Consider the following 12383-nt stretch of genomic DNA (forward strand, 5'->3'; position numbering starts at 1 on the left):
AAGCTGGTGAGGGGGAGCTGGCGAAAATGCGTGGCGGGAGCACCGTACGCCTTCTCCTCGCCGGCCGGAAGTTGTGGGACTGAATGGGTCCCGGAGCCGGCGCTTGCGGTTTCTCTGTTGTGACCTGACTCTTCGCTGCCCGACCGGCGGTCTCGTCAGCTGCTGGGCTATCAGGTTCATGTGGAGGCTCCCAGGCGCCCGCGCCGCGCTTCGTGGGGTCCGCGCGGTACTGGAACGGCACAGTCAGGCCGAGGCGGCGACTGAGACGGCGTCGGGTGCGATGGAGCGAGCGGTAGTGCGTTGTGTGCCCTCGGAGCCTAAGCTAAGCCTGTCGTTCGCGCTGTCCGACGGCAGCCACAAGAACATGCAGCGCGACCAGAGCGAGCCGCTGGGTCGAGCCCTCAGCCGGATCGCTACCAACGCCCTGAAAGGCCACGCTAAGGCGGCCGCCGCCAAGAAGAGCAGGAAGAACCGGCCAAATGCTAGCGGCGGCGTGGCCTGTGCGGGACCCGGGCCGGAGCCGGCTGCGGCCTGCGAACCCGTGGTGAAGCTGTACTACCGGGAGGAGGCAGTGGCCGAAGACGTGCTCAATGTGGACGCCTGGCAGGACGGCGCGGTGCTGCAGATCGGCGATGTCAAATACAAGGTGGAGCGCAACCCGCCCGCCTTCACCGAGCTGCAGTTGCCACGCTACATCATGGCCGGCTTCCCGGTGTGCCCCAGGCTCAGCCTCGAATTTGGGGATCCCTCCAGCTCCCTTTTCCGCTGGTACAAGGAAGCCAAACCCGGAACGGCGGAGCCCGAGGGCGGGGGGCCCTCTTCTTTGTCTCCTAATTCGCCCTCTCCTAGTTGGACAGATACAGGTGTAGATGAGCGCGTCTACACCCCCTCTAATGCCGACATCGGGCTACGGCTCAAGCTTCATTGTACCCCAGGCAATGGGCAGCGCTTCGGGCCAAGCCGGGAGTTGGAAAGTGTGTGTATAGTGGAGGCCGGGCCCGGCACCTGCACCTTTGACCACCGGCATCTCTACACCAAGAAGGTGACTGATGATGCTCTAATCCGCACTGTCTCCTACAACATCCTGGCGGACACGTACGCGCAGACTGAGTTCTCGCGGACGGTCCTGTACCCGTACTGTGCTCCTTACGCCCTGGAGCTCGACTACCGTCAGAACCTTATACAAAAGGAACTCACGGGGTACAACGCCGACCTCATCTGTTTGCAGGAGGTTGACCGCAACGTGTTTACGGACAGTTTGATGCCAGCCCTTGAGGCCTTTGGGCTGGAGGGCGTGTTTCGAATCAAGCAGCACGAAGGCCTGGCCACTTTCTACCGAAAGTCCAAGTTCAGCCTCCTTAGCCAGCATGACATTTCTTTCCATGAAGCCTTGGAGTCCGACCCACTTCACAAGGAACTGCTGGAGAAACTAGTTTTGTACCCATTGGCGCAGGAGAGGGTGCTCCAGAGATCATCTGTCCTTCAGGTAAACTAGCTCTGCCAGTCTTTCCACATACTCGTCCATTTTTAGGGCCCTGGACGGGGAGGGGTGGGGGTGCTTATAATTGAGATGAAACAACCCAGATTTTACTGAAAGGTATGTACTGTTCTATCTTCCAACAAATTTCAGCATTTATTCACCGAGCATCTCGTGTGCCAGCCATGCTGCAGGTGGCCATGAACATGACAAACGGCCTTCCATGGCCTTTAGAATCTAGTGGAGGAGACACATACTAAATATAACAGCTAGTAATGTTCTACTTGTCAAACACTGTTCTGACATTCTAAAATGCTCAGAGTTTAACTGCCTGGCACGTTTTAGGAAGTGCTCCACAAATACTGGCCACCGATTTTAATTTCTGGCTCATAGTAGTCCTGCTATTCCCATTTTATAGATGTTATTCTTCCCATTTTATAAATGGGATAATGATCAGGGTTACTTATTCAAGTTCACACAAATATGGAGCCAGGATAATCCAGTTTAGTTATATATTCCATTACTGAGCAGGATGCTAACCCCTTCATAGTTTAAGCCATCTTAGTTTTTAAAAACATTACATTGTGCCTGTGGAGTTTTTAGGTAATTGCTTTTAGTATCAAGAGTAGATACCATATTTTTGAACACCTGCTGTTTCATGCACCTCTGTGTAAGCTTATTTAATTGAATCTACATGATAGTTTCCCTTGAGGTGGATGGCACTTTTTTACCAATGACAGAGGTGGTTTAGAAAAAAAAGTCTCTCTCCAGGTCACACTGCTGTAAATGATAGAGTGGGCATTCACAGCTGGTTTGGCCTGACTCCAACACCTGCCTGTGCCTACCCATTTAAAAAATACTGTCTCCAACCTTAGGGTCACCATCCAAAATGTATTCTTTTCTTAATAGCTGTCTTGTGTTGCATATCTTATGCTTAGTCCTATTCATGTATATCCTGAGAGTTATAACAAAAGTTAAATTCTGTAATTGCAATTACACTTCACCAGTAAACGAAAGATATAAAATAAAATGTCAGGTCACCATATAGCGTTAGGTTAAAAAACATTCCAGAGATTGACAGGCAGCAATTGAACTCTTGGCTCTTTATTTAGGTTTCTGTTCTTCAGTCATCAAAGGACTCTTCAAAAAAGATATGTGTTGCTAATACCCATCTCTACTGGCATCCAAAAGGTAAGTTTTATTGACTTTGGAAGGTGATTTAAAAATGGTTAATTTAAGGTCAGTATTTTGTAGTTTTATTGAGGTATAGATGTACAGCTCTGTCCAAGTTTAAGGTGCCTGATAGCATGATTTAACTTACATATATTGCAAAATGATCACTGTTAAGTTTAGCTAACATCCATCACCCCATAAAGATATTAAAAGTTCTTTTTTCCTTATGAGAACTTTTGGGATCTGCTCTCCTGACCTTCATATATACCACACAGCAGTGTTAACGATACTCACCAGGTTGTATGTGACATTCCTGGCACTTACGGGTTTTTTTCAACCTCTTGATCACCTTCATTCAATCGCCCTCCCAAATTTAGATCCTGAATGCCACCCAGATACTGTACTTTGTGAGCTTCTGTTTTTAACTTTTAAGGCAGCTTTAGAAAGTACTTACATTATGTTTATGTCCACAGGTGGGTACATTCGTCTCATTCAAATGGCTGTAGCCTTGACTCACATTAGACATGTCTCCTGTGATCTGTATCCTGGCATACCAGTTGTATTTTGTGGGGACTTTAACAGCACCCCATCAACAGGAATGTATCATTTTGTCGTCAGTGGCAACATTCCAGAGGGTCATGAAGACTGGGCTTCCAACGGGGAAGTGGAACGATGCAACATGGCTCTTACCCATTTCCTCAAACTGAGAAGTGCTTGTGGGGAGCCCGCTTACACAAATTATGTTGGTGGCTTTCATGGCTGTCTGGACTACATTTTCCTTGACTTAAATGCTCTAGAGGTTGAACAGGTGATTCCATTACCTAGTCATGAAGAAGTCACCACCCATCAGGCCTTACCTAGTGTTTCCCATCCTTCTGATCACATAGCACTTGTATGTGACTTAAAATGGAAAGAGATTTGTGTTTAATGGAATTTAAGTCTGTTTTAATACTAAATTTACTATGAATCAAAGCTTATGTGTAACCTGCAGAAAGGAAAACTAGACAGTAAGGTAAACTGTTTACCAGTTATATTCTAGTGTCTTCATTACATGACTATTCATAATGTTTGCATAATACAGTTTCTCTACCCTTTTTCTTCCCAAAACTTGCAGGAAAAACAAATATATTTATGAAAGGAAAAACATTGAATTACTGTGTATATAAAGTACTTTTTTTTTTAGCTAGTAATTAAGAATTTTGTTAAAAAAAACATTTGATCCTATAATTTTTCTATCATGACATATTTCAAATTGAATCATGCTTATATCATTAGGGGGAAAATACAATTTTAAGGTGAGAGGCCTAAGTTCTGGCCCTTGTAGTCACATTCAGGTCTATCTCTACCTCAGTTTGGTTTGGTCAGCAATTTAATACAACTTCAGAACTTTAACAAAAGATTAAAGTACACCATTACCAATTTTATTGCTTCTCATCTTTCATTTTTCAATTAATGTATTTTCGCTATTTTTAGGATTTAGATTTTAGAGTAGGGCACAAGTGGACATATTCACTGTTACTGCAGCTTGTTCTAACCTTAGGATGCAAGCAGAATTTAGTATTTAAAGTGAATAGCAACATAGTCGATTTGATTCGATTGTCTTTATTCTTCCCCATGAAAAATGTTCGTAAATCAATAGGATTTTTGACCATGTAGTAGAGAATACAGTATAGCACATTATGAGAAGCTGTCTACTATCTGATATGGGCTTGAAATTTTGAATGAACCATTGAGCGTTTCTATGCTAGTATTTTCAAAACGGTTGGTTTTTATAAATAGGGAGCAGTGGGGCTTTTGACCATCTCTGAAATAAATTAGTCTTTTTATAGCCTTGAGTGTCAGTTTGAGTTATAAGAAGACATTGTATATATAATTTATACACTATAAAAAACTTAACTATGAAGCCAAACTTTTTTAAAATTAAAAATTACTTTTAGTGGTGTCTAACCTGTAGAAAATTGAGCTTTTCTAAGTCATTTTTCACCACGTTATTATGTTGTAGCCGTTGTATTTCTGATGTTCAGAATAACCATAATGTTCTCTCACATTTCTGCATTTAATTTCTAGCTTAAATATTAGATGCCCATCCACTTCAGGAAGAGCTCTGGAAAGACTTTGTCCCAAATTCTTAAATCTCCCAACCCCGTACCTTCAGAATTTCTTCATTTTTTGATAAAGTAGCCTGTACTTTCATACTCTGCTCACTACCCAATATATTAACTTTTAATTTATTGAGTTTGAGAATAAGGTTTCACCTGCACTTCCAATTGAATCTTGAAGTACTTAGAAGTACATGAAGGAAAAAATTTAGGTGGCAGTTTTTTTGGATCTTTAGAAAAAGCTATAAATGAAAAACTGCTGCTAGGTCTCCCTAAATAACATTTGTGAGAGCATTTTGATACCAGTTTACAAATATATAATATATTAAAGCCAGAATCTGTTTCTTTCAAATATTTTTTCTTCCTTATTAAAATTTGTTTTTGGTCTGCTTTCAAACAAACACGTTAACATTCTTACAATAACCTGAGAGAGAACAAAAAGTGTGTAAGCAATAAATTGAGAAACATTTTCAAAGAAAAAATTATAACATGACATAATCACTCATGCCCATGAGAAAAGAAAAACACACATCCTTATACCATGGCTAGCTAGACTGAACTCTGGTCAGAAAAGCTCTAAGCACTTAACATTCAATGTCCTCAATCTTTAAATCTGGTATTTGCTGATTAAACAGTATGATCACTGTATACAAGCATTTCAGAATAGAATACAGATTATCGTTGTGAAGTGACATATAGTCTGGTCAAATCTCCAGTATGTTAGTATAACTGGAGTCCAAAGGTAGGGAACACAAAATTGTATAATTAGCATACCAAAATTTCCTTGTATTCATGAGTTAAGATAAAGTGTTACTCAGAAATGTTTACATATTTAAAGTAATCTTTGTGATTGAATTTTTCTATTACATTTGCATTTGGATTTTTTTAGTACATTTAATTTTAATAAAATACGGACAGTCTGGCAGCTTTCTACGGTGAACCACATTTTGTAATGTCATGACTTCTTGCTGTAGGAATTAACATTCCAAAATTTTACATTTTTGATTATAAGTGACAGAATTATACTACACATTCTATGAAATGAATGCTACACAGTTGCCACTGACAGACACTGGTAGTTCATAACTCACTAGCAAACAAATCATTTCTGCCACAATGTGATTATCTTTAAAATTTTTATTACTATAGTTAGTTTAAAATTTCCAGGAATTTTACTTATTTTTCTGAAAGGACTTAAGGCCTGATAATCATCAGAATGTGGTGGTTTTAGTCTGGAGGTAGCTCTCTAAGGAACAGAGGGGGAGAGGGTCCAAAGAACAACACTGTGGGAAGATCTCCCTGGTGGGAACTCATGTTTGGATCACATTCTCCAGCTATGAAATACAGGTAGAGGTTCCCTAAAAACTAGTCCGGTTGAGACAAAACCAAAATTCATAATGAAGGTAAAAATTTTTGCTGCTTTTATCAAAAAACCCACAAGACAATAAAAATGCAATCAACCAGTCTTGTGACTGGCTTATTTCACTTACACTTTAAGGTTCTTCCATGTTGTATCTATCAGCACTGTTTTTATAATGAATATTATTCCATTGTATGGACATACCACATTTTATCCATTCATCAGTCGGACACTTGGATTGCTTCCACTTTTTGGATTCTATGATTAATACTGTTCATTTGTGTCTTAAGTTTTTGAGTGGACATATCTTCATGCCTCTTGGGCATCTATCTATCTGGAAGTACAGTTGCTGGGTCAAATGTTTAACCAGAGATGTTTTAACCTTTTGAGGAACTGCCACACTGTTTTCAAAGCAGTTGCACCACCCATTGTGTATGAAGATTCCAATTTCTCTACATCACCATCTTAATTATTATCTCATTACAGTGTGAAGGGACATCTCACTGTGGTTTTGATTTCCATTTCTGAGATGGCTAATGATGTTGAGCATCCTGTTTTGGGCCTATTGGCCACTTCCGTATTTTTGAGCCCATTTTAAAAATTGAGGTTGTTTTTTTAGAGTACCCCATTCCCATTTTAAAAACCATCATCCCTTACCTTTTCAGGACTATTCATGAGGCAGATCTCACGCAGGCTGTGCTTACTACATCCCCATTAACTGAATGGCCCTCAACCCAGCCTAAAAAAAATGACTCATCAGAGTACTGGTCAGTCCTGAGCTAGCTTCCTGCCTGCAGATGGCAATGCTAAACCCCACACACCGAGTACTACTTAGATGCCCAACATAAGTGAAAGCAAAGCATGAGAACACTACAGAAATCCCCAAAGTCAGGAAGGTGACCGACTCTTACACTGTCCTTTAGAACACAGAGGACCTTGCAGGCATCTACTAACTAGTACAGCTGCTGTAACTATTTACCTGAGTCCAGATGATTACTTTTGCTATTAATTTCTCACAGAAAAACATACTACTAGAATATGACCACAAATGTTTTGTATGGTTTATAGAAGTAACTAAGATAAAGGGATATTTGTCTAAAATTAACACAGAAACAAAAGGAGCCCAGTGACCTCCTAATCTTGGTAACTTCAAGTTAGGCACCTGAATAGTGTCACAATGTACACGCTAGAAATTTATTGAGAATGTGTTTGAGCCTGGAGTAAATTTTAGAACCAAGTCCTAATCAATTCCATGCTTCTACTAATGAAGACTTTAAAGTAAAATATTAAGATTACTTTAATGAGATTAATCATGTAAAGCTAGTACTTCATTCCTAACATTTTCCTAAAAATAACTAAGGTGGTAATATATATAAATGTCATGTGGGAAAAGTTCCTGTTGTGCCAATACTAATACCAATACTAACTGATACTAACTGCTGATCCTTGGAAAACTGCTGGTGGTAGATTATTTCTAATCACTTTCTCAGAATCCGACCTTCTGATTAAGTAATCAGACTCTTGAACTGAAGCATTGTTTCCCTATGTCAGATCTTCAGATAATGTCCTTACATACATGCACACTATTCACTCTTTATTGTTAAATCTACATTTTCATATTATTCTACGAAAGTTGGACTTCTACATTACTGAAACATCTAACATGCCATCAGGAAGCATAAGCACTTGTTTCCAACGACAAGTCAGAAGTCACTTTCACCTCAACGACTGAGAACCAAAACTTCCACATTTAAGAAAGTTTCATCTGAGACTTCTGGTTTCTGGTTTGGCATGTCAGGAAAAAGCTTGGAAGTTGCCACTCTGTCCTAACAAGAAGTAGAAAAAAGCCAAACTGAAAAATCCACTATTCTTAGGTCCATAAGAGAAATGTCATAGGTTGGCAAACCAGTGCCCCAAAACTGAACAGACCAACACCCGAATACAGAGAATTACAACTCAAAGGAACAGAAACCTCTGCAGTGAGCAGTGCCAGGGTAGGGAAACCTGAACCGGTAACTTTGTGTTACTCCCTCATCTCCACCAGCTTCTCAGTCAATACTGGAGAAAAAAATCCCCTCATGCTTCTGGCAGCGGGAGGGGAAAAGGAATGATTTGGAAACATGCCAGAGCACTCTTAGCAAGTCTGTCCACAAGAGAAACTGACCAGAACCTAACTTACAGGGTAGTTTGACCAGAGCCTAACTGACCAGGGGGAGGGGAAACACCCAGCTCTATGCTAGCCATCCTGTCCCATCCCACCTACCAGGGACGAAAAACAAATTGAGAAGCACATGTGAAGTTCACAGTCCAGTTCACTAAAAGAGTGAAACCTATTCACAGGACTACCGAACAGTTCCCCTACCCCCACATCTCACCATGCATGACGTTACTGAAGACCTGTTCACAGCAGTTCCTTTTATCTAGTACATCATGTCCAGTCACCAAGAACAATTACAAGATACACTAAAAGGCAAAAAACAGTACAATGAGGCAGCCAGCATCAGAAGCAGACTTGGACAGAATTATCAGACCAGGTATTTAAAATATCTATAGTATGTTATGGGCTCTAAAAGATAAAGCAGACAATATGCCAGAACAGATGGGCAGTGTCAGCGGAGATGGAAATCCTAAGATCAAAAGGAAATACTGGAGATCAAAAACACTGTAACCAATGAAGAATACCTTTGGTGGGCTTATTAATAAGACTTGACATGACTATTGAAACAATCTCTGAATTTGAGGATATCTCCACAGACACCTCCAAAACTGAAAAGCTAAGGGGGTGGGGGGAAAAGACTGCAAAATACCCAAACAGAACATCTAAGAAGCGTGGGAACGCTACAAAAGGTGTAACATACACATGAGAACACCAGAAGAGGAACAGAAATATTTGAAACAATTACTTAAGAATTTCCAGTTAATGTCAAAGACACCAAATCACACATTCAAGAAACTCAGAAAATATCAAGCAGGATAACTGCAAAAAAACCTTACACCCATGCTTGTCATTTTCAAACCACAGAAAGGAAAAGATGAAAAAAAAATCCTGAAAGAAGCCACAGGAAGTGAATGCCTATTGAGGAACAAGGGTAAGAACTGCATCTGATTTCTCAGAAACCATACAAGTGGAGTAGGAAGAGATAGGGTAATAAAATATTTAAATGTTGAGAAAAACCCCCACCTACCTGGAATTCTATACCCTGCAGTTCAAAAGCAAAGGAGAAACACTCTCAAACTGAAATGGATGGTATTTGTTGCTAGTAGACCTGTCCTTGCAAGAAATGTTAAAAGGAGTTCTTTATAGAGAGGGAAAATGATACAACTCAGAAATGTGATCTACATATGGAAAAGACCAGCATCAAAGAAATAAGTGACAGTATAAAACTTTTTCTTAAGCTAACTGGTAACAGTTTATTCAGAAGAAGTTGTATTTGACTATGTATGCTTATACATATTCATATTTGTGTGTAAGTGAAATGAACCAGTGCAATGATACAAGGCAATGGAGAATTGGGGTTTTGTTAGTTAGTGTAAGGTACACTACCCGTGGAAGGGTACAGTGTTACTTAAAAGTGGACTTGGACCTGGCCTGGACAAGTCAGACTCTGGGAGCCATTCTGGTTCCTGTCCTTCCTGAAGCCTGCTTCTCTAGCTCTTCCCTCTATTCTGGGAGCCACCCCACTCTTTGGCCTAAGAGCTAGTTTCTGCTCCTTGCAACCAAAGAGCCTAATAGAGCTCTTTCCATGCTTCATGGAAAACAGTTTGGGAACATGTTTATTGTTAGTCCAATTCTTAGTAACCATAAGCATTGTTTTTTTCTTCTGCTTTCCTTTCTTAGAGGGGTGGCTTCTGTAGACATAAAAGGCTATGTGTTACTTTGGTTTTTTAAGAAAACTGTATTTGCTAACAATAACAACCAAAAAAAAGTGGATTTGGATTAGTTATATGTATATATAGCAAACACTACAGACAACCACTAAAGTAAAAAAAGAAATACTACTGATTTGCTAAGAGAAAACAATCATATATAATGATCAATTAAAGCCACAAGGCAGGAAAAAAGTGGAAGAGAAAGAACAAAGGCAATGAGAAAAGCTACAAATATGGCAGGTAATAATCCAGCTATGTCAATCACCACTTTAAGCATCAATGGTGTAAATGCACCAGTTAATTTTGACATTGTCAGATGGATCAAAAAACAAGACCCAACTAAAAGCTGTCTATAAGCCCACTTTTAATGTAAATATAAAAACATAGATTAAAAGTAAACAGACATCAAAAGAACAAGTCATAACCAAGATGTCCAGTAGATAAGCAGATAAACCATGGTACATGAGCTATCAAGCCATGAAAAGACATGGAGGAACCTTAAATGCATATTTTAAGTAAAAGAAGCTAATCCAAAAAGCTACATCTTCTATGATTCCAACTATGTAACATTCTGGAAAAGGCAAAACCATGGGAGCAGTGGAATGAATGATCAGTGCTTGTCTTGGGTTGGGGGTTGAGGGAAGAGATGAATAGGTGGAGCACAGAGGATTTTATACAGCAGTGAAAATACTCTACATGATACTATAATGGTAGACTTAAGGCACTAAATATTTGCCCAAACCCACATGTACTCTAGTTGTGAGTACTCTAATGTTAACTATGGATTTTGGGTGATGTGTCAATGCAGGTTCATTGATGTAACAAATGGAACCACTCTGGTAGTGGGTATTAACAGTGGGGGAGGCCATTCATGTGTGGGAGCAGGGAGTATATGGGAAATCTCTGTATCTTAATTTTTCTGTACCTGGAACTTGCCTAAAAAAATTAAAATCTTACGAAGAAATAAAAGTAGACTGATGGAGAAAGATACACCATGCTAACACCAATCAACAGAAAGCAGAATTAGCTGTAGTTATTTCAGATCAAGTACTTTTAAAACAAGGGAAGTTAGGAGAGATAAAGAAGGGGCATTTCATAAAGAGGGAAGTGCCAGTTATCTAAGACATACCAATTATTAATATGTATGCAGCTAACAAAAGAGCACCAACCTATGTGAGATGAGGCAAAAATGACAGAATCCCAAGGAGAACTATATGAATCCACTGTATTTGGGGACTTCAACACTGCCATGCCCCAGAATGGGCTGATGCAACAGGTAGGAAGAAAATCAGAAATGACGTATTTGAAATGAACATCACCAAACAACAATCAATTCGACCTGACATCTATAGGATACTTCATCCAAAAGCAGCACAATCCACATTCTTCTCAAGCTCACACTAGCATTCACCCAGACAGATCACATTCTGGGCCATAAAATACCCTTAACAAATTTAAAAGAAGAGAAATCATACAGTGTTTGTTCTCAGCCTACAACAGGAATTATACAAGAAATCAAAACCAGAAAGAGCTGGAAAGTCCCCTAACACAATGATTAAACAACACACTTCTTAAATATATGAGTCAAATAAGTTATCTTAGAGAAGTGTTAAAGTATTCTGAACCAAATGAAAATAAAAACACAACTGAGCAAATTTTGTGGAATGCAGTGGAAGAACTGCATATAGGGAAATTTATAGCAGAAGAATGCTATAAATTCTTTATGGCTAGAGAAGATCTAAAGCCAACCAATTTAAGCTTCCACATCCAGAAACTAGAAAGAGAGCTTATTAAATCTAAAGCAAGCAGAAGAAATGATAAACAGAGCAGAAATGAATGAAACTGAAAACAGAAAATCAATTTGAGAAAATATCAACTGAACCAAAAGTTGGTTCTTTGAGAAGATAAAATTGGTAAGCCTCAAACCAGACTACAAAAGATACAAATAACTAATACCAGAATGAAAGAAGGGACATCCTACAAATACCATGGACTTTAAAAGAAAGTTCCACCCTGGCAAATGAAATTTGCCTGAAAAAGCAACTACTACTACATACAAGGTAATTCTGTACACATGCTTAAGAAAACTTATGTCTCAGTAAATGAGACACTGATACTCTGAAAAATGAACACATTTCACTTGTTTTATTTTCAAGAATATATATATATAAGGGTAGGGAGAAAAAAACCCATGGCAACAGAAATATTTAACAAAGTATCAAGACATTACAACAGAAAAATAACTGTATTAGACAAGACAATGGGGAGTACCAGAGACCAAAAAACAAACCAAAAACAAAAACCCAGCTTATTGGACAAAGGGACAGAAAACAGGTAACAGTTCTATCTTCAACTCTGACGCTTTAAAGGAACCACAATTCTTCCCCTATGAACATACTTAACA

At 39.6% G+C, this 12383-nt stretch overlaps 1 protein-coding gene across 1 annotated transcript; it reads left to right on the top strand.

Moving 5' to 3' along the window:
* The first annotated feature begins 29 nt into the window (after window positions 1–29).
* On the top strand, window positions 30–5674 carry PDE12 (phosphodiesterase 12). Its single transcript, XM_017675431.3, has 3 exons — window positions 30–1486; window positions 2590–2668; window positions 3124–5674. The coding sequence occupies exons 1-3, from the start codon at window positions 179–181 to the stop codon at window positions 3576–3578; spliced, it is 1842 nt and encodes a 613-aa protein (XP_017530920.2). The 5' UTR covers window positions 30–178; the 3' UTR covers window positions 3579–5674.
* Window positions 5675–12383: the final 6709 nt, after the last annotated feature.

The sequence above is a fragment of the Manis javanica genome, chromosome 3 (assembly GCF_040802235.1).
Source record: "Manis javanica isolate MJ-LG chromosome 3, MJ_LKY, whole genome shotgun sequence".
NCBI classification, from domain to species: Eukaryota; Metazoa; Chordata; class Mammalia; order Pholidota; family Manidae; genus Manis; species Manis javanica.

Bases quoted from the DNA above. Each gene is read 5' to 3' on its own strand.
- PDE12 (XM_017675431.3), top strand. From the start codon at position 179: ATGTGGAGGCTCCCAGGCGCCCGCGCCGCGCTTCGTGGGGTCCGCGCG. The intron at 1,487-2,589 runs GTAAACTAGCTC...CTCTTTATTTAG, and splicing joins AGAGATCATCTGTCCTTCAG to GTTTCTGTTCTTCAGTCATC. The intron at 2,669-3,123 runs GTAAGTTTTATT...TTATGTCCACAG, and splicing joins TCTCTACTGGCATCCAAAAG to GTGGGTACATTCGTCTCATT.